Source organism: Motacilla alba, chromosome 18 (assembly GCF_015832195.1).
Source record: "Motacilla alba alba isolate MOTALB_02 chromosome 18, Motacilla_alba_V1.0_pri, whole genome shotgun sequence".
In the NCBI taxonomy this organism is placed as follows: domain Eukaryota; kingdom Metazoa; phylum Chordata; class Aves; order Passeriformes; family Motacillidae; genus Motacilla; species Motacilla alba.
The window spans coordinates 3,353,326-3,375,074 of NC_052033.1; the positions used below are offsets into that span (position 1 = coordinate 3,353,326).

General features: G+C 46.5%; 2 protein-coding genes across 6 annotated transcripts in view; one reads left to right on the forward strand and one right to left on the reverse strand.

Annotated features, from left to right (window-relative positions):
• TBCD (tubulin folding cofactor D) overlaps positions 1-20,978 on the forward strand; it is a 121,734-nt gene extending 100,756 nt beyond the window's left edge. The window contains exons 34-40 of the mRNA XM_038156786.1: positions 6,681-6,802; positions 7,666-7,743; positions 13,238-13,327; positions 13,714-13,801; positions 16,656-16,765; positions 19,168-19,252; positions 20,615-20,978. Of these exons, the coding sequence (XP_038012714.1) occupies positions 6,681-6,802; positions 7,666-7,743; positions 13,238-13,327; positions 13,714-13,801; positions 16,656-16,765; positions 19,168-19,252; positions 20,615-20,626 (585 nt within the window). The 3' untranslated portion in view covers positions 20,627-20,978. The remainder of the gene's footprint in view (positions 1-6,680; positions 6,803-7,665; positions 7,744-13,237; positions 13,328-13,713; positions 13,802-16,655; positions 16,766-19,167; positions 19,253-20,614) is intronic.
• B3GNTL1 (UDP-GlcNAc:betaGal beta-1,3-N-acetylglucosaminyltransferase like 1) overlaps positions 19,259-21,749 on the reverse strand; it is a 106,060-nt gene continuing 103,569 nt past the window's right edge. For all 5 annotated transcript variants that reach the window (XM_038156790.1, XM_038156788.1, XM_038156791.1 and 2 more), the window contains one exon: positions 19,259-19,536. The gene's annotated coding sequence lies outside the window, so the exon portion shown is untranslated. The remainder of the gene's footprint in view (positions 19,537-21,749) is intronic.

Here is a 21,749-nt window from a genome sequence, read left to right on the forward strand (position 1 = left end):
TGCTGGCTGCTGCTTTTCGGCTTCTTTTTTCTGCCTCTGTCGAGGTCGGGTTGAAGGCACGTGAGACAATAGTTCCTGTTCAGGCTTAGGTGATTTTTACAGTCTCACAGCAGTCAGTTCTGCAGTCTTTCATTAGCAAGGCATAAAATGTCTAACTATCTCTTGTTACAAGGTCTTTTAAGGCTAAACTATCCAATTAAGAAATGACACGTCAATTATTTTCACTTTTGACCCAATAACTGATCACTCAAAGCCTGCAATGAGGACTTTTCTGTCCAATTACAAAATACCACCCAAACCCGTGAAGAAGAACAAGGAAGCCTTCTCCATGGCCTCAGGTCAAATGCAGTGCTCTCCTGGGAGTCAGAGCCTGTCAGCACAGAAAGTCTGAAATTCTCAGCATCCAGAACTCCATCCGTGAGTGCTTAGGGTACAAGGAGTGAGGGTGCTTTGTTTGTCCTCTCCTGGCCTGGCAGGACCTGAGAGTTCCAGCCCCACAAATCCCAGCCCTGTGCTGGCTCTCCCAGCTGGGATCAGAAGCAGAGCCCCTCAGCTCAGTGCTAGGGGATTGCTCTTCTCCAGTGAGGTGGAAGCCAGTTCATTTGTCACCTGATGCAAGGTGTTAGCTGTTGGTTGTCAGTAGGTGTTAGCAGTATGCACAGGTTTCTTTTTTAAATTATTTTTGATACACTTTCTGCTAAGACACCAGTGAGATGTCAGAAGTTCCATTGCAAAGAAATTTCATTCAAATGTCTCTCTAAATCCTCTGAGCTTTGCAATCCTTATTTCATTCTTCTGGCATGAGCAATCTCTTTAACACTCACTTTGGCAGTCTGCTATGCTGCCAAATTTTCCCTACTTTCTTATAATTTTAGTGTATCCTTCTGTCCTTATATTACAACTTGCACTGGTAGTTTCAGAACTCTTGGTTTCCAGCTATTTGTCTTATAACATTTTTTGATTTGTTGTAGCCAAAGATGTAAAATATAAGAAGACAATTCTGGGGGTAAGGACATGGTTCACTATGACACCACAGAGGAATATCAGAGCAGTAACAGAATATTTTGGACTGTCAGTTAAGCCTTTAAATCCCAGTGGTCCTGTAACAGGAGGAGGAGAAGGCTGTGAATCAGCACCCCAACAGTGGTTAAGAGTGTTTCTAATTAAGATTTCCATCTCAAATTAAGAAAACTGTTAGAAAAGTGCTGGGAAACAGAGTTTTTGTGGAGGGGGAGCAGCTCCTGCTGGGTCACAGCAAGAAGGAGATCAAATCACCTGGAGCTTGTCTCCCTTGCCTTCCCCTTGTCAGTCACAACTTGCCCAAGTGAGTGAGTTTTTTTCTGCCTGGTGCTGTGGGTTCTGCTCTTGGGATCAGGAGATGTCTGGGAGCCTTTGGGCTGGTGGAGCAGAGAATTCAGTGTCTGTGCAGTCTCTTGTGTTTAAACCAATTCTGAGCATTTTAACGTTTCCAAAATGGCAACTAATTATATGGCAAGGGCTATTTTAGAACTTTGGAAACATGTGTGTGTTGGTTTGGGACAGTAATTATCAGATAGACAATGTAACTCTTTACAGATTTCTTTAATGGCAAACATGCACATGAAATTCAGCTTTCAGTCAAGCACAGTTAATTATAGGAGGCTCCACCAAAACCAAAGTTATGTGTCTAAGTGAAAAAAGGAGGAAAGTTTTGGAGAAACAGACATTTTGGCTGCTAGCTGGGGTCAGAGGAAAATTCTTATTCAATATTTTAATTTTTTTAAACTCCTGGTTGCATTTAGTTATGAAAAGTTGGAACAGTTGAGTTGCATGCAGCTCCCTTCCCTTGTTACCATCTGACAGTGTGTTAAGGGAAACCTTCTGCAGTGTCCTCAAACTGTGATTGTGAAATGTTCACTTTGCTGTGACCCTCCAGTTTTCTTTAACACTAAAGGCTTGCTCTGGCTACAATATTCTCCAGGGCTTTAGAAAGAAGATGAGCTAATTCTCTCTTGAGTCAGCTAGAAAGGCAAGGGAGGGCACTTACGCTTGGGAGTGTATGTGTGTGGTGAATTACTTTTAATATCTAAAATGTGATACAGAAATTAGAATTGATGTGTTTTACAATGACTGGTATTCAAACTACTCTGTCAAAGCCTGTGGCATTCTTTGCTCAATATCCAGAGACTGATTTAAAACACTAATAGGAAATTTTAAGAACAATCCTATTAAATCTGTATGAAAGAAGCAGCTTTTTAAAATTGAGGAGGGGGGAAAAAGATTATTGGAATATGTGTTCTTGCAGTGATGTGTCTGTTCTTGTGACTCTGTTCCCTCTCTCACTTCAAAAATATCTGTGCACATACACACGTGGACATGGAAGTTAGAAAGAAGATTCCTGTATCTACTGCAGGATAATCTGAGTTCAAATGTCAGTTTGTCTTTTAGGCATCTCAGGGGATCCACAGGAGAAAGGCTCTGTTGTAATTCCCTGGTCAGTGGCAGTTTGGCTGCAGCTAAAATTGCTCTGCAGTATATTTAGCAAGAGCAGTTCTTTGTTTGGCTTTTTAAAGAGATTTTGGAATGAGCCATGTGGGGTCCCTGAAGTGTTGTGGTGGCAGTGGGGCTGCTGGAAGAATTGCAGCTCAAGCATTGGAAGTAATCTGGAAAAACAGAAGATGTCATTCCCTGTGGGATTTGGCACTCTGCTCCATCACCATGGTTCAAAGGGCACTTTCTCTGTGTAAAAGAATCTTCTAATTATACATCTGGCCCACAGTGATGCATATTTCTTATGGCTGCATAAAACCCCTCAGTCTGTGGAGATCACATGTACAATGCTGGTCTTTCTCCAGTGCACAAAACCTGCAGTTGCAGGAGGCAGGATATAATTTTGATATAATTTCATTATTGTTGAACTACATTACATTCTGAATTTTGTTAAAGCACAGAATGTCCCGTGATTCCCCTCCTCCACCCCTAAAGAGTGAAAATTGCATTTTGAAGTGGTATAGAAATTGTAAGTACAGCTTTTAGAAAAAAAAAAAGGCACAACATATTCTGAACTGTTAAAGTTCCTCCCAGGCAGTGCCAAAGCTGTGTTACTGTGTAGATCTCACAAACAAAAACACTGGCATGTTAGTAGATGATATTCTAAAACATCTGGTTACTGGGACAAATTGTATGCAAATCAATGCATATTTGGTGGGAAAAGAGGCCCAAAATCCTCTTTTCTTGGTTGAGAGTTCTTGAGCAAAATACACTTGAGAATAATTCCAGGCATTCTTTTCTTGGAGAGAAAAATCGTGTGAATTATGATATTCCTGCTTCATGTAAGGCATCACTGCTGCAGAGTACAAAGCAGAGCCCTGATGTGGATCAGGTGTCCTAATCACTGAAGGGAAGCTGAGATTTTGGATGTAATAGATGCTCTGTTACAAACTGGATGCTTCAGCTAATTCTCTTTGACCATATCACTCCTCAGAGCTGGTTTTAGAAGTGCTGTAGCTCTGTTCTGCAGAGCTGACTGGGAACAGTTTTGTGGAGGTTTGTGTAGAACCACACCAGGCACCTGCCCAGAGCTGCAGCTGCCTCTGTGCTGGCTGGAGCTGCACTTGCTCCTCCTTGTGCCCTGGCTCTGGAGCTTAAACCTTCAGGGCTTGAGTTCTCTTGATGCCTTGTGAAGGCTGAGCTGGAGCAGAGGCTGGACAGAGCTAAAGAATAAAGCAGGGATTTATTGAAAGGCCTCAATGGATCCACCCTGGGCAGCACAAGAGCCCAGCCAGGGCTGCACCCAAGATGAACCAAAATGGTCCCAAAATGCACGAGCGCTCCCGGGGTCTCTCCCTTGGCTCAGCTCTGCTCCATTTGCACCTTGCAGTTCATTGTCCAGTTCCAGCTTTAGCCCAGGCACTCCCATCCTGCTTGTTTTTCTCTTTCCAGCCCACGGTGTTTGTGCTCTTGGGCTGAGCTTTGGATCATTTGTCCTTGGTGCCCAGCTGGAGCAGGAATTGTTTTGTCTCCCTGCTCTGTGCAGAGAGCTCAGCATCCCCTGATGTGAACCCAGATCCACACACTAAAGCAGCACAGAACCTGAAACATAGAAAAGCCAAAACCTGAGGCATCACTGCCACCAGGTGCAGGGTGCCTTTGAGCTCTGTTCTCTGCTCCATTCATCTCCTGTCCCTGCAGGATCTGCTCCTGCCCTCAGTGTTGGGGCAGGCACACCTTGGCAAACCCTGGTTTTGCTGTTCCATAAGAACAAGGTCATTCTCAGGCCTCCTCTTAAATTTGTATCCAAAGCTGTCCCAGTTCCAGCCCATTGCCCTCCTAATTTCCTTTCCCAGTCCTTGTGGAACCCCAGGGAAAGGTAAATGTCACAGGTTTGATGTAGTGTGAATTTGTGTTCTGCATAGATGAGGACGACATTTGGAAATATTCTTCTCTGCAAATACTCAGGAGCAGTTAAGATTACAGCTCAGATACTGAGGCTGGGACAGAAGGAGCTCACCTGAGGAGGAAATAAGGATTTAACCTGTTCATGTCATGTTGTTATGCTGGAGTTTCTGCCAGTATTGAGAAATTGCCCCATTTTTCAAACTCCCAAGCAGTTACATGATGGATTATCCACACCTGTACTTTTGTATTGTTTAATTACTTGTGCTGTCCTCATTCTGCAGCGTTTCTGCTATCCTGCTGCTCTGCCTTGGTTTGGCACAGCTCTGGAGCACTCCACCTGGAGCTCTGCTTCTTGCCCTTTACTTTCATGCACTTCCTTGCCTTTCCAAGTCATTTGGATCTGCAGAGAAAGCACTGAGTCATTCAACTTCCTTAAAAAAAATGGTGTGAGATCTCTGAGGTGGTTTAAGAGACAAAAGAAATAGGAGAGGAAATGACACCACCTCAGATTTCTTGTGAGATGGGATTTCCTCTGCTTGTTGTTGATCTCTGCTCTTGGAAGGTGTAAAGACAAAATATTTCTTCTTTATTTATAATAGTCTGAAATGCACAGATTATTTTGAAAGGTATTGTATAATAATTGAGCAGGTTTTGAATTTTCAGGAAATCTCTGTTACAGTGATATATCCTGTGAAGATCTTTCAGGGTCAGGACCCAGTTTGTACTGGGCACACTGGGACACACACCAGGGCTGCTTTTGGAGGGTGAAAGAACCACACTGGGTTCAGTTCAGTGTAGCTGCCTTGCACAGATTTTACTGAGATTTGGCTGTCATTCTGAAACTCAGAATAGCTGAATAATTTCTCCAGATTGCTTGACCTTTTTAAAGAAAGATTTCTGCTCCTGCACTGCCCAGGGTGTTTCAGTACAAAGTGTGAAGGTTGCAGACTCTGCTGCTTCCCAGGATTGCTGGGCTCTGCTGTTTGCAGGCTGAAGCTTTGGGAAAATAGTTCAGAGTTTTGAGCCAAGGCTAAATTGTTTCTTGTTCTTGGGTACTGATGCACCCATAAATGTTACTGGTATGAGCTTTGTTAGATAAAATGTTTAAATGGAGATTCCTCTCATTTGCTTTTGGGAAGACACTTGTGCTGTTTCTCATCCTCATCCAATATTTCATTTTCTTTCCTTGGTAAGATTGTCAGGCCTCTGAGGAAAAGGGGATTCCCACAGAGGCTGTGCCTGCTCCCCTCCCACAGCAGGTCTGGGAGAGAGCAGCTGGCCTGGAAAGCACCCTGGCTCCTGGAGATCCTGGAATCAGGGAGTGGTTTGGGCTGGAAGGGACCTTGAAACTCATCCTGTTCCACCCCCTGCCATGGGCAGGAACACCTTCCTCTATCCCAGGCTGCTCCAAACCCTGTCCAGCCTGGCCTTGGACATTCCAGGGATCCAGGAGCAGCCACAGCTGCTCTGGGCACCCTGTGCCAGGGCCTCTCACTCTCCCAGGGAAGAATTTCTTCCCAATATCCCTCCAAACTGTGGGGAGCTGTTGACTGGTGCTGCAGCCTGTGATGGTTCATGGCCAGTGGGACCCCAGGGACTGTGTCCAGCTGAGCCTTGAGCAGCAGCACTGACCCCTCCTCTGCCACCTTGCTAAGCTGGCTGGTTCCATTAATGCAGTTCCAGCAGTCAGGATTTCTTTCTGAGCTGGGTGTCATTTTTAACCTGATTTTACTGGTGATTTGTGTGGCCCAAGAGCTTGTCTGCATGGTTCAGTTCCATCAGCTGTTTCATAAACACTCCTTGGTGAAGTCCTGGTGTGCTCCTTCACCTTCAGAGTCATAGCAGTATTCTCTGAAGTGAGACAGGTGGTTTGAGGATGTTTTATTTTGAGAGAAAGAAAACAATCAGCCTTTAATGTGGTCTTTTGTCCTTAAAAAGTGGCCAACTTAGATTTGCCAAGGAAAAAAGTTTGCCAGCTTAAAAAGGAAAAAACCCAAAAGTTTGCCAACGTAAACAGGGGGAAAAACCCCAAAAGTTTGCCAGCATAAAAAAACAAAAAACCCAAATGTTTGCCAGCTTGAAAAGGAAAAAACCAAAAAACCCCAACTTGCCTTGGAAATGGGTTAGTGCAGGTACAATAGGCAGGGTCCTGTTGGGGTGTGCTGCTTTGTGCCCCTGGCTGCTGCTGCAGGGCTGTTCCCAGGGCAGCTGGGCTCAGCTGGGAGGGCAGGGCAGGCCTGGAGCCCCTGTTGGTGTGGCAGTGGCTTTTTCCTGTCCTTGACGGGAGGTTCCTTCTGTTGCAGCTCAGGTACTCTGCCCAGAGCCTGTTTGAGTACATGAAGAAGATCCAGGGTGACCCCAGTGCTTTGGAGAGTTTTTGTGAGACGCTGCTGAAGGTCTTTGAGGACAACCTGCGGAATGACCGGTAAGGCTTGTCCTTGGCTGCTTTCCCTTTCACCCCTCTTCCCTTTCCTTCCCTTTTTCCCTTCCCTTTTGGAAGTCAGATCTGTGGCACATCCAGTGAATGCCCAGGGCTCCTGAATTTCCTTTACTAGAGCTGTTTGGTACAGCAGGACCTGTGGTAAAATACGTAACCAAGGAGTGATGGCAGAATATTTTGCACATTCAAGGGTTTGGGTTGCAGGGGACTCAAAGCTCATTCCCTTCCAGTCCCCTGTCAAGGGCAGGGACACTTTCCACTAGCCCAGGCTGCTCCAAGCCCCATCCAATGTGGCCTTGGAAACTTCCAGAGATGGGGCAGCCACAGCTTCTCTGGGCAACCTGTGCCAGGGCCTCCCCACCCTCACAGGGAAGAATTTCTTCCCAATATCCCATCTAACCCTGCTCTTTTTCAGTTTGAAGCCATTCCCCCTTGTTCTGTCACTGTTGTATTTATATTCTGTTTCTTGTCTCAAGTGTTGAAAACATGGCTGTGGTTATTCCAGCTGACAGTGTTGGTTCAGTGGTGCTGTAACTTGTGATACAGTCAGTGAAATATTCCAGAAAACAGATCAATATTTTCTAATACTGTCAATTGTGTCTTCAGGACCCTGCAAATGTAAAGCAGGGCTGTTGTTAATTAGTTTTTTTCTTTTTGGCTGGGAGGGAATGCCCCCATTCAGCCAACACACACAAGGTACTGAGCAACCCTCCTCTGTGCAAATCAGAGTTCTAATTTACCTGTGTGTGGGTATGTAGGGAGTTTCCTTCTTTGCTTCTGATTTAAAGTAGTATATATCTGTATGCTAAGAAGTGTATTTACCTTGTTGAATCATTTTCTTTCCTCAGGGTGTCCGTGCCTCTGCTGACCATGCTGGACCAGATGCTGGCAAATGGCTGTTTCGATCTGTTCGTTGAGCAGGAGAAGTGAGTTGCTGGAAGTCTCTTTGGTTTATTTCCCACTGTGCATCAGGGCTCCTCAGTCTTGCCCTGGCTGCTGCTCTGGGGGTGCACAGGGCTCCAAGTGTGAGTCTATATTGCAATGCAAAAACTTTCCTCAAGTGGGACAAGCAGCCTTGAAAGGGTCTTGACAAAATCCTTGACTCTCTTGTCTGTGTAGCTTTGTTACTTGTTCCCTGTCTGACAGCCAGGACATGAATCCAATGCAATTTGCATGTTTCACCTGGGATTCTTGGACCAGTATCAGATCCATTCTTCATTTTCCAGCTTCCTAAATCCCTGCTGGTTGGAGCCCATTCCTTGCTGTACTGGGAGCCCTGAGCACTGGCAGTGTCCTGTGTGGTGCTGCAGAACCCTCTGTGCCTACAAGCTATGGCTCCCCCAGTCCCACTGCTTTGGTTCATGTGAATATCTCCAAAGATATTAATTAGGGTCCTAGTAATAATTAAAAAGGCATGTCCCAGCTCTTCCACCCGAGCTCAGTCCTGTGGAAAGTGTTCAGTTTAGGAACAGATAAATGTGAGTGAGATATTCCAGTGTGAAATCACGGGGTTTTGCAGATGTTTCAGAAAAGAATGATTTTAATTTCAGTAATATTAAGATCTATTCCACAGGCTCTCTCCATCTTGGCACATCTGCAGGTATTTACCCAGTTGTGCACTGCAGATCCTGCAAGCACAGATACTGCATTGGGAACTTGTTAATTCAAGAACTGCTCACAGCAGATAAATCTGAAAAGCCTTCATCATCCTGAAAGTTTTGATTGAGCCCACTCTTGTCTTGAAGTGTGGTTTTAGATAATATTTCTGAAATTGCACTTGGCAGTCCCTGTCTGAATGAGAATTTGAAGTGAGTCAAAGACAGATGGAGTGAATGTTACTTGTTCAGTTTGATAATTGTGCCACTGATCCGGGGCTTCCACACAGGCTCCAGCCATCCCTGCTGGGGAAGGTGAGAGATTAGGGGTGGAAATTCCAGTCAAAGTCTTGTCTCCCAGGTCACTGAACAGAAACCAAGTGGTAGCAGCAATGCCTTTGCTGTGTGAGTGACTCAGACTCAACCCTGTGGTGCCATTGTGATGCTTTGTGTAAAAGACCTGAAATAAAATCCAGGGCTATTATGGGGGGAAAGATTTTGAAGCTGATCCAGATGTATTTGCCTCCAGTTTGATGATGAAACCAAAAAAAGAAGATGAATAATGAAGCAGCCAAGTGGATCATGCTGCTGTCAAGGGGGTGAAATGCTGGCCTGGAGTGCAGAACTTGTTACCAGGCAGAGCCCAGGAAGGGCAGAGCACTGGGGAGGTGGCAGGCACTTAAAAGATGCAGAGTTTAGTTCCTGCATGTGTCAGATTTTGGGGATGTAGGTGCCTCCTGGTGCAGAGCTGCCCGTGGCTGAGTTGCTGTGGTACTTCACAGCCCCAGGTGAATCCCAGGGCTCTGCCATGCTCTGTGTGTGGATCAGCACATGATGGGGGAGCCCAGAATTCCCTTTCATGCATTTTGTTACTCTGGTAAGTCCTTTGGGTGTAGTTAGGGATGGATCCACTGATCCTGCTCCAAGGCCTGCCTGCCTGCCCTGCTGTTGGATGGCACCTGCTCCTTTTTGAACAGAAAAGCCTGACTTTGGCTCTGCTCTCTGGAGTGGAACCAGTTACTCCCTTTCCAGAGCAGCCTCCATAAAAATGTGTGAGAACATCACAGGGTGGGTGGGAAAATGGAGACCCTGTTTGGTGGCATGGAAAGGCCACATGTGCCTGCAGTGTCAGGTGTTTTATGTAGAGTGTGCCTGAAATACAAGTTGAGATACATGGTTGTATTTTCCTTGGGATGTTCAGCTCCCATTTCATTTCCTTCCCTCATTTTTTTTACCATGTTGGGCTGAATGGAGTTTTAGCAAGGGAATTGGCATGCAGGATGTCTGGCATCAGGATTGTACCTAAACTGGCCACCAAACAGGCAACTGCTGCATTGTAAAAAAGTGTTTGCAAAAGCATTTTGAAGGTTGAAATGGAAACTCTGTGCTCTCCCAGCCATTTGTTTTCTAATAAAACATTCACAGTCCAGAATGGGTAATATCCAGCAGTGCTTCATTTAACCAGGATTAGGAGCAGGATCAGTTTGACCCTCAGGAGTGCTCCAGTTAAAACCAGTTGCCACAGGGTGTCACTCCTGCCTTGCACAGGTGGAACCCACCAGGCATTTTCCTGCCTTTTCACACCCTGCAGCTTGTTCAGTTTGGAATACAGAGGTACAGTTTGGAATACAGAGCTCAGCATTTCTGGTGTGGCTCTGCAGCTGAATCTCAGCGTTGGGGAAGCTCTGTGTGATCTCTGTGCAAAAGGACAAGTGAGCCCTGGTGTTCCTGCTCCTCTCTCCTGGTTTGGATGCTCGTGCTCAAGGGAGTGGATTTACCTTGTGTGGAAGTGGCCGGCAGGGATGGGGAGTGTGGGGTGAACACCTGTCCTGGGGGGCTGGAAATGAACCAGCTTCAGTGTCACCAGGGTCATCAGAAGGCTTTCAGAACTGACTCCTCTGTTGTGCTTGGCTGAGGGAAAAGAACAGCTGTTAGGAATATTCCAGCTGTTATTTCCTACCTTGCCTGAGGTGACATCAACCTGCTTGTCCAGCACCAGAGGCTCCCCCTCTCTGGAGCTGACAGGAATGCTTTGTGTCACTGCACTGTGAGTGGCACTGCAGAGTGCCCTGGGGGAAAAGTGCCCTTCTCCCACTCTGCTTGAGGGGTTTCCTCCATCCCACAAGTTGTGCCAGAATAGGAAGGGAAGGGAGGGGAATAGGGATGGAATAGGGAGAGAATAGGAGGGGAAGGGAGGGAAATAGGGAGTGAATAGGAAGGGAATAGGAGGAAGGTTTCTGCTGGCAGGAGGGCAGGTGGGTGCTGGGCTGAATGTTGGGGATGCTGCAGCATCACTGACTGCTGCTCCCGCCAGGCAGGGAAGCAGAGCCCTCAGCTCTGTGCTCACCCAGCCCCAACCCTCCTGGTTCCATCCCAGAGCAGTTTGTGGAGCTGCTCTTGTGGCAGTGTTTGTGGGCTGGGGACTGCTGGAGGCAGCGGGCACAGCTTGGAGCAGAGCTCTCAGGAACGCACACCGGGCTGCTGGGACCCCACCAGTGGCTGCCCTGGAAGCACACAGGTCCCTGGCTGCTGGGGGGACACTTGAGGACAGGGAGGACAGAGGAGAGTGAACTGAGGCCACTGGCAGAGCTGGCATTGCAGTGTCACTGCTCACAGCTCCTGTGGCTGCAGGGTCCTGCTGCTCAGTGGGTGAGGGATCCCCTGTGCTGCTGGGGCTGCCCTGGGGGCTGCTGGCTCCTCAGAGCTGTGGTAAGATGGGAATAATGCTCAGTGCCATGAAAACAGAGCCTTGGAATGGCAGCTCAGGATCTAGTGCTCTCTGGGGTAGTCAGTGGCATTTCTCTCTCCTACATGTGTGTACTTTACACATTAACAGAAGCACCCATGTATTCTGATTTTTTCTGGTGATCTTGCAGTGCTTCAAGGAAGTCTGTGTCCCCGTTGATCTCCAGCTGGTAATTTCCATGTATCCATGCTCCCCTGGATTGGTTTTTAAACAGTTTTACTGCTCTTGCATGGAGAGCTGTGCAGCAGAGAGCTGGCAGGGGCTGCTGGCAGCTCCACCCTGGCAGTGCAGTGGCACTGCTGAGACCCAGCTCACCTGGAGGAGGGACAGCAGCACCTCTGGCAGTGCCACGTGTCCCCAGTTCACAGAACTCAGGGAGAGCTTGCTTTCCCCGGTGCTGATGCTGTTCCTGCTGGCACAGTGCCCACACAGGAGAAGGAATTTTCTCAATTTCCTTTACAGAGGCCAAGCTATTTGAGTCATTTGAGATCACACACAGGTTAAGTTTGGTTATTGCAAATGTAAAATTGGCAACCAACAGAAAGGAAAGTGCATCTGTTTTAAAGACAGAATGCTGCTCATGAGGTTGGTTTTAAATTCATTCCAGATGCTCTTGTTCCACTTGGTCTCTTTGTTGCTGCCCTTCTCAGGATGTCCCTGTTGTTCAGCCAGTTTAAATCTCACCTCATTCACTGCATGGCCTGGCCTGTGCTGAGAGCCAGGCGTGCACTGCAGGGATTGCAATTAGCTGTCTACACAGGGTCTTTGTGTAATTGGGGAGGGAGGAGGAGAAATTGCACCAAGGTAAGACAAAATATACCCCAACCTTCAGAGAGCTCTTCCCTCAGCAACCCAGACAAATCCATGCCTGTGGTCACACAGACTCATGCATGCAGATGTCTGTTGTTCCCACCGTGTGCAGAATTCTTCACCTCAGTTTACCATGGTTTGTTGTTCAGTTTTTTTAAACAGGTCACTGTTTGCCAGTATGTGCCAGGATTTTGTTATAAATTTTTAAAAAGTCCTTAAAAACCACTGACTTTTGTCTGGAAGACTCTACAGAACAAGGCACGTTACCTTAACAAAACACCTTGGCACTGCTATAAACATCTTATTTTAAATGTTCTGCCCTTCAACAGATGACAGTACCCAGCTTTCTTCAGGAGTTTTTATCCACAGCTCTGAATTGTGGTAGCAGAAAATGAATGTTACTATTTTTGCTTTCAGCTTTCCATACACAATGCAATGAGGTTTCCAAAATACACAGCCTAGAAGTTATTGTGCTCACTAGACAAATATGAAATGGTTTCTTTTGCATCTATGGCACTTCAGCCTTGAGTGTGGCAAGTGAAAGATTAAATAATTTGAACTGAAATAAAAGCATTAGCCCCTCTTTCCTTCTCTTTAGTAGATCCTTGGAATAACTAACAGTACTTGTGTTTGTACGAGTGTCTGGGAAAGAGCTGTGAGAATCACGTTTCCCAGACTGTGTGGAAAAAGAAAAGAATTTGTTAAATATATTTAAAGATGGCTTCATGGCCTGTCCACGTGATAGAACTGCGAGCCCTGTGTTTAATTACCTTGTCTGGAATCACTGAAGGAATTTGGGCTGTGAAATGGTGGAGAGGCTAAGAACAACATTCATCCCCTTTTATGTAAAGTTTGGTTGGAATGACCACGATGATACACAGACTCAGTAACTGTTATTTGCCTATAGGATAATGAGATTCCTGACTTAGGGTTTCTGATCATTCCACACTGCTTAAACACAAGCCATGGCAAGCCAGTTCTCCTGCATGGGCTGAACCTGTTGGGCTCAAAGGAGTTCCCTCCTCAGCACGCAGATAATAACAATGTCAATAATTAATAATCATTTCTTCCCTCTCTTGTTAAAAAACAAAAAGCTCAGGAACTTGGTGGCCAAACTTTCCTGAGCTGCTGGGGGAAGCACAAACCACCCTGCAGTGAGTCTTGCCTTGCCTTGGAATGTTAGTTTGGCATCCTGGCAGTCATGAAATGTCTTTGAAATTCTGCTGAAACATACTGCTCATCTCTTTTTTCTTTCTTTCCCATTCTCAGCCATCCCTTCCCAGTGAAATTGTTCACCCTCTGTAAAGAAGAGATCAAAAGGTCCAAAGACATCCGGAAGCTTCGCTCCAGCATAGGAGTGTGAGTTAATGAAATCAATCTTTCCTCCCAGAAAGTGAAGAGCATTTAACTTACCAGATGTAACAGTGAGGTCTGGTTCTTGTGGAATTTAAATGGAAAATACACACAGATACATGTGATTGAAGGCTGTGGGAGTCTCACAGTTCTGAATGGTTGAAGTGAAACATATGATCTGATAAAGTTGGACAAGTTTTAAAATTTTTATAGTCCTAAAGGTACTTAAAGGGAATAATTTGCTTTTTCTTTGTAGAGAAAGAAAAGAAAAAGGGAATAATTTGCTTTTTCTTTTTCCCCTCCCTGCCTTTTTCCCAATGTCCATCCTAGTTCCAAAAACTTACTTGTGCAGTTGTAACACAAGATCTGGTTTTTTTTCTGATATTTTCTAGATTTTGTGGCCTGATTCAATTTCAAGGAGACATGAGAGAGAAAGTTTTCTTCCAGTTGTTTCTCCTCCTTTGCCATCCCTTCCCTATAGTAAGTACTGAAGATTTTGCACATGGTCAGCTCTATTCTTTACAATACCTGACAAATGAAAAAGAATTCAAAGTGTGTTAAAGCAGCATTCTTTTTCACAGGAATTAATGTATAGAACAGGCTTTGTTTCTCAAGGATCTGCTCTCTGCAGTGCTGCCCCCTGACACAGGCTGCTGGCTGCCTGCCACGTACCTGGCTGTGCCACACGTGCTGCCCTTCCACCTCCTGGCCTTACTGGTTAAACTGGGAGCAGTGCAGGTGCCCCAGTCATTTGTTTCTGGGAAGACCTGTTCATCATTTAGTGCTGAAAGCTCCAGCCAGATAAGTTACTCTCAGTTCTGTGGCATTTCTGAGAGTAGCAACACTGGAGTAGGGCTGGTTGAAGAAAATAAACATTTTTTGTCAGGTGTCACAAAGGCTGGTGCAGTGCAGAAGGTTTAGCAGACTTTTTACCTTTCTCCTGTAACTATCAGGACACAAAAATCTGAGTGTTGATAAGAGATAATCTGTGTGTTGATATTATTTTAGTCCTTTAAAACCTGTGTTGACTTAGGAAGGCTTGGGGTCTGGTTTTTTTCATTGCCCAGTCCTGGGAGCCCTGACTCTGCAGAGTTTGGTACTTCAGGTTTCTATTCCATTTCCATGTTGTGTGTACTTGCTCCATGAGGAATCTTTGGAGGGACACAACGTAAGAGGTGGAGAGAGATGCTAAGTTCTGTGGTTTATTGGTTTTTGGGCCCAGAAATAACCCTGTGATTCCTTTGCCTTCCTTTGGCAAAGCTGGGCCCTTTCCAGCTGGGCCAGTCTCACATGTTTGAATTCCTTCCCTGGGAGGGACAGAGATGTGACCTTCCAGATGGGAAATACTGCACTGAGGGAGGGAGCAGGAATCCCATGAGGTGCTGAGATGAATTCCCTGAGGTGCAGACGTGAGGTCCCTTCCTGCAGGAAATCCCTGTCAGAGGCAGGAGTGGACTCGGTGCCCACCATGCCATGCCAGCAGCCGGTGGAGGGAGCAGCACCAGGAGCAGCACTGGGCTCTTCCCCATGGATCAGAGCATCCAAAGGAGGCCACGAGGATGGGAAGGGCCTTGAGGGGACCCTTGTGAGGAGCAGCTGAGGGCACTTGGTGTGTTCAGCTGGAGGAGACTGAGTGGGGGTGCTCAGCCTGGAGAAAAGGAGCCTCAGGGCTGCCCTCATCACTCTCACAGCTCCTGAAAGGTGCCTGTGCTCAGCTGGGGCTGGGCTCTGTCTCCAGGCAGCACTGACAGAACAGAGCACACAGCCTCGAGCTGCACCAAGGGAAATACAGGTTGGATATTAGGAAAAAGTGTTTTACAGAAAGGGTGATAAAGTTCTGGAATGGCTGCCCGGGGAGGTGGTGCAGTCACCATCCCTGGGTGTGTTTAACAAAGCCTGGATGTGGCACTGGGTGCCAGGGTTGAGTTGAGGTGTTGGGGCTGGGTTGGACCCCATGATCTTGGAGGTCTCTTCCAACCCAGTGGTTCTGTGATGCTGTGAGACCTCACTGCAGCTGCAACTTCCTCATGAGAGGAAGAGGAGCAGCAGAGGAGGGGCAGACACTGATCTCTGCTCTGTGGTGAGCAGTGACAGGACTTGTGGAATGGCCTGAAGTTGTGTCAGGGGAGGTTTGGGTTGGATTTCAGGAAAAGGTTCCTCCCCCAGAGGGTGGTGGGGTGTTGGAACCCAGGGCACAGGGAATGTTTCTCTGCCTGTCCTGAGAAGTCCTGGTCCCCAGGAGAACACTGCTTTTAACCTTTGTCCATGGAGAAAGCTTCCAAGACTTTGGGATGGATTGGAATCTATGATTGTGTGAAATAGATAGTGGTGTAGTTTATCACAGGGTGAAAAACTTACAAGTTTTGGGTTTTCAGTATGGAGATAGAAGACAAGATGGAGGATATTGGGCATTGTCTGATCTCCTTCTTGTTCTTCATCTCCTCCATTTTCTGCTGTGTTGGTGGCACAGAGTCACTTGTTAGAAAGAGCCACAATGCAGATATTGTGTGGAGAGACAAATAATTAGTTATTGGTAGAAAGGTAGAAATAAATACCTTCTAAAACTTATTTGGACAAAATACCTTTAAAAGACCTTGAACCTGTGTGTCTGGTGACTTTTGGTGCCTTCTCTTTGTACACTAAGTCTGAGATGTAGACGGCGTGCTGAACTGTTGATAAGAACAAACAACAGCCTGAAGAGTGAAAAAACCAAAAGTCCTGTTTGTCTCTCAATCCTAGCACAGAACTTTTTAGGGGTCTTCACATCAGGGGGGATCCTTGGGGGGGTTTCCACAGTGGGGCACTGCCCAGGCTCCCCAGGGAATGAGCACAGCCACGAGGCTGCTTTGGACACCGGGGATGCACAGGGCGTGACTCCTGGGATGGTCCTGGAGCTGGCCTGGCTGGTCCCAGGAGCTGGCCTGGCTGATCCCAGGAGCTGGCCTGGCTGGTCCCAGGAGCTGGCCTGGATGATCCCAGGAGCTGGCCTGGGTGATCCCAGGAGCTGGCCTGGATGATCCCAGGAGCTGGCCTGGCTGGTCCCAGGAGCTGGCCTGGATGATCCCAGGAGCTGGCCTGGCTGGTCCCAGGAGCTGGCCTGGATGATCCCAGGAGCTGGCCTGGGTGATCCCAGGAGCTGGCCTGGCTGATCCCAGGAGCTGGCCTGGCTGGTCCCAGGAGCTGGCCTGGGTGATCCCAGGAGCTGGCCTGGCTGGTCCCAGGAGCTGGCCTGGATGATCCCAGGAGCTGGCCTGGCTGGTCCCTGTGGGTCCCTTGCCCTCAGCAGCCCCTGTGGCTCTGGCCTGGCTGCTTGCTGACCCTGCCCTCCCTGCAGATCCGGAAGACCACGGCCAGCCAGGTGTACGAGATGCTGCTCACCTACAGCGACGTGGTGGACCCAGCCATCATGGAGCAGGCCATGGCCATCCTCAGTGACACCAACTGGTGCGTGCAGGGCTGCCCCCAGGACAGCCCCTGTGCCCCGGAGTGACCAAAATCCAGTGCCTGTGGAAGCTGGGGGGAGGAAGCTGTAAGAAGTGATAGCTCAGGCTCAGCTCTTTATTGCTTCCACGACAGCAGGGCTGCAAGGAATTCCTCTGGTCTGAAGAGCTCTCCGGGATGCTGGCCCACTGCTAGGGGATGTATAAAATCACCATTAGATAAAGTAAAATAGCCATATTTTTCTAACAACATAAAAAGGGAGGAAATCTTGGAAGTTTTCCACGAGGCAGAGACTGAGCTGTGCAAACAGTCAAACTTCAACTGCACAGACAGTTTCTTGGCATTTACGAGCACTGGCAGGATTTGGGGAAAGGAAGGATCTCTGCAAGCTGGAAAACAACAGAATTAGCAGAACAGCTCAAATCTCCCATGAAATGTAATTACTCAACATGCTACAAGCCTTGTATTCAAGCAAAGATTTGGAATTGGAGCAGTTTAGATGTTTCCCAGGATAGGATGGCATGAATTAAACAACCACTTCATAGAATATAACTCTCTTTTGTTTTACCTACTCTTACCTTCTCCCAGGGGCAGGGGAAGAGGGTCCTGTTCTTCATGAGCATGATCCAGTGACTTTTAGAGCAAAGGAATCATTTCATGAGCACCTTTGCAGTGACAGGAGCAGGGAATCAGCATTTTGGCTCTGGATTTTCCCCTTTCTGCAAATTCTAGCATTGAGCATTATCACCTGGGCAGGTTTGAGAAAATACAGAATTTTAACATAATAATTTTAAGATAATTATTAGTTTATTAGTTTTTCTGCCTTGTTAAACATTTTTCCTTGTCACAGACCATGGCCCATGGGGCTGCCCCAAACAGCAGTCACAGAGAACAGACAAATAGAGAAAAATATATAATTTATTTAGTCATTATATTAAATGGTTTTTTGTGTTTATTGACATTTCATGGAAATAAATTTATCCCAGACAAGCTCAAAGAGCTAACACACCTTAATGGTGGCTGACAGAGTTGCAGATTGCAGTTACACTGTTTGACTTTTATGGAGCTTCCAGTTTATTTCTGTACTCGAGCTTAAAGAACTTTCTATTTGTGACAAGAAAGCTGAGTTTATCATTAGGAGGGGTGGCTGCTGCTCTTTTTCTGAATTTTTTAGTACAAAATTGGAACCAGAGTCTCAGGTTTGAAGGGGTGGCTGCCAGCAGTTCTGCCTGTGGTTACAGTTCCTTGTTTAACTGCAGGTGGAAGTTTAGGGTTGTGCTGGGTGTGACCCAGAGCTCCATTAGCAAACCTGCATTTAAGGGCAGGCTTGCTCAGGAATTGCACAAGGAATTTTAGCTGACACTGCACGATGAGCTGAGTGCTGTCACCCAGGGATGGTCCCAGGGCCAACACTCACAGTGGGACAGGAAAAGCAGTGGCAGTTCAGCTCTGCTCATAAACAACTGTGTTCCTAAATCAAAGCAACACACTTCCCCAGAAAAACACTCCAGAGAAATGCATATTCTGTTTCCACCCTGTCATTTTGAGGGTGTGCCTGGCTTATTCTGGCTTGGAGCAAGCCCTGAGTGCCCTGCTGCACTGTGGCCATTGCTCTGAGATCAAAGACAAAGAGCTCATTCACTCAAAACTTAATTGTTTTATCTTGGTAGATTTGAGCTATTTACAGAAAAGAGAGATTTGAAGTTGTTGCTGAGTGTCACAGTGAGCTGCTTGTTTTCCTCAAGCTCTCCCAGTGCTAAAATAATCAGTCTAAATTCTGAATTACCCTGAGTATTAGCAGCAGGAAGCCAAATGAGAATTTGAAGGAATATGGTAATTACTGGGATGCACATATTTCCCTTGTTGAGACTTTATCATACAATTGTGTCATGCAGAGTTTAAACAAATTACCTGCAAATAATACACTTTGTTTAGCCACAGGAAAGTTTCCAGTGGTAAACAGGACAAATTGTCCAAGGTGTGAAGAAAAAGGGTTGAAGTTATTTCTAATTCACCCTTTTTTGCTTTTTCTTTACAGAGGGGATGGGAGAGTCTTCTCCAAATCAAATCACTTTAGAGAATAAATTAAATGAACTTCTAATCAAAGGGGTTGTACAAATAAGTTTTTTAATATAAAACCCTATAAAAGAATAGTCTTGGACATTTTATTAGCCACTGGTTACCTGTGGCAGATCTGGTGTGTGTTTGTGGTTTATCTGAGTTAGGGTGGTACAGAATGGTCCATTAGCCTTCAAATGTGACACAGCAAAAACCTGCTGCCACTTGAACTGTGCACGAAAGGACACACCCATTGTGGTGCAGGGGTGACAGGCATCACCGAGGGAGTTTGGTGGATGTTTTGTGGATTTTTCTGAATTAACTGGAAATAACCTTTGCTCTCCCAGGGAAGCAGAGCTGCCCGTGGTGAGGGAGAGACGAAACTGCCTCTGCGACCTCATGAAAGTGCCCAGACCCCAGCTGGTGGCCAAGGTGAGCTGGGAATGTGCTCCAGGGGCTGCTTTTTTCATGGAGGTGTCCCTGAGGATGTTCCCAGCCAGCTGCAGAACACGTGGGATGGCTGGAGCTGCTGCCTGAGGCCCTTCCAGCCCCATTCCAGAGAGCATTCCAGGCTGGCAGCGCCACATTCCAGACACAGATGTGCAGCCACTGCTCCTCTGCCCTTCCTGGGGAAGGGGAAAAGGCAGGAACTTCTCAATTTCAGCAGCAAGATGATGACATGAGGTGGTGCAGACCACAGCCTTGCAGCACTGCCTCTGTGGATGAACAGCATACAAAACCATAAAGTATATATATTTACATAAATATATCTATATGTAATGTATATTTTTAGACAATTTGGACATGCCCACCCAGCTCAGTATTTCAGAAGTACAGAACTTTCTGCTTTGGTAGAGGTTCTAGAAGAGGTTTTTTAGTGTTTAAAAGAATATGTGTTACTGTGTATATGTAAATATTTATCTTTCTTTAAAGACTCATGCTTAAGACACCATGAATACCCTTCAAAGACCTCCTGCTGCCTCATAGCAGTGTCTTCACTTATTTTCCAGTTTTTTACCATCTGCTTTTAGTACAATTTTAAGAAACCTCAGCTAACATTTTTATACTTCTGGAAAACAAGAGTCTGAACCTCCTGCCCAGCAAGGAGTTGTTTTTAGAACAAAAACTGAGCTGCATGTTGCTTTTAAAAGTTTTCTAATCAAGTAATAGAAAGGTTATGCTCAAAATAAGAGATCTTACCAGATAAACTCTCTGATCTCAAAAAACTCCTTTTTTTCATCATTGAAGGCTGAGAGAAAACTGATACTTTAGCAGAGAACTGTCTCTAGGATAAACAAGATAATAAGAAATATCCAAATACACATCCAGGTATCTCCTGGTACAGGAGCTGGTCCAGGTGGGATTGGGGTGTTGTGTGCTCAGTTTGGAACTTCACCTCTTGCTCCCCTGACCATAAACAAGCAGTCAGGGTAACTTTAGCAGAGCTGAGCCTGCAGCTCAGGGTGCCCCTGAGGAGGAGGGGCTGTCCCAGCTGTCCCCATGTCCCCAGTGCTGCTCCCAGCAGTGGGAGAAGCCCGAGAGGAAGCCAAGCATGGCAGGATAAAAAGAGAATGAAGTTGGCTTCAGTTGAAATCAATGCTTTCTACTCCTTTACATTTTGTACAAATAAAACTTCGTGGAGGGTAGTTCAAACCATGGGGTTAAAAGGAGGAAATATTACAGCTTGCTATTTTCTTTTCTGTTTGGGTTAGTTAATTACAGGGCTGGGAAGTGCCAGGACGGGACAGTGCTGCCTGCTCCACGTGACCTGTCCTTTTCTTTTCTCCCTGGCAGAGTTCAGCATGAGGAGGAGCAGGCCCTGGCTGCTGGGCTGGACTGGAGCTCGTGGCTCCTGAGCTGCCAGGAAGGGAAGAGGCTGAGCTGGGGCATCCTGATCCATCCTGACACGGATCTCAGCAGAGCTGAGCGCTGCACTGCTGGGCAGGAGAGGCAGAGCCTGTCTGGAAGCACACATGTGCCACAGGAAGACAACCGAAATTCCTTGTTTTCAGTTTTTAGTGTTGCTGTCTGGCAGGTTCTTGTCGTGCTCTGTCACTCTGACCTGTCTGGTTTGGTCTCAGTGGTTTGTACTTCCCTGACTGAGCGGAGCCTGTGCTTGTACACACACCAAGAATTAAACCTGACCTGCTGCACTGGGCTCTTCAAGATTCATTTTTCAGAGGTGAGAATGGCAACACTCAGTGATACTGAAAGCATCCCAAGCACCAAGTGTCCCTGTGGAAAAGTCTGTCATTCCTCTGTCATAGCCAAACAGAAACATCCAGGTTTCACTTCAGCTGATGTCAAAGCCTCTCTCAGCAGCTCTTTATGTAACTAATTCAGATAAATTGTTTTTGTGGTAAACTCAGTGTTGAAGGTGGTGAGTCAGTTCTTCAAGCAGCTGCCAGGAATCCAGCTCATTTCTTACCCCCTTCAAAATGAAATCACTCTGAAATTGATCTTTGGTGAGATCAATGTGATGGGGAGGTCAAATGCACAGCCCACATCATATTGTAATTACACTGTTATTAAATCCCACTATCCCAACAGTTGAGCAGTGGCTGGGTGTGTATAGGCACATCTCTACAAATGTGAAAGGAAGGAAGAATTCAGGCAGAGAAGCTATTTCTCTGTGAAGTAAATGCTGCAAACTGCAGGTGTTCACTTCCAACCTGGCTGGCTCAGACTCTGGTTTTGGAGAAAGTAACTATAAATGAGATTATTCAATACTTTTTAAGGATTCCTGCAAGCTGGACTGGCAGCTGGAATTGGTGGAGCTCACTGACTGCTGATCACAATTTACCAGTCAAACTGAATGATGTGCAGCAGTAGAACTGGTCATGCACACAGTAAAACAACCAGCAATAACTGGTAATGTGCACAGCAAAAATAATGCACACAGCATTTCCCTGGGGTAACTCTGACCTCC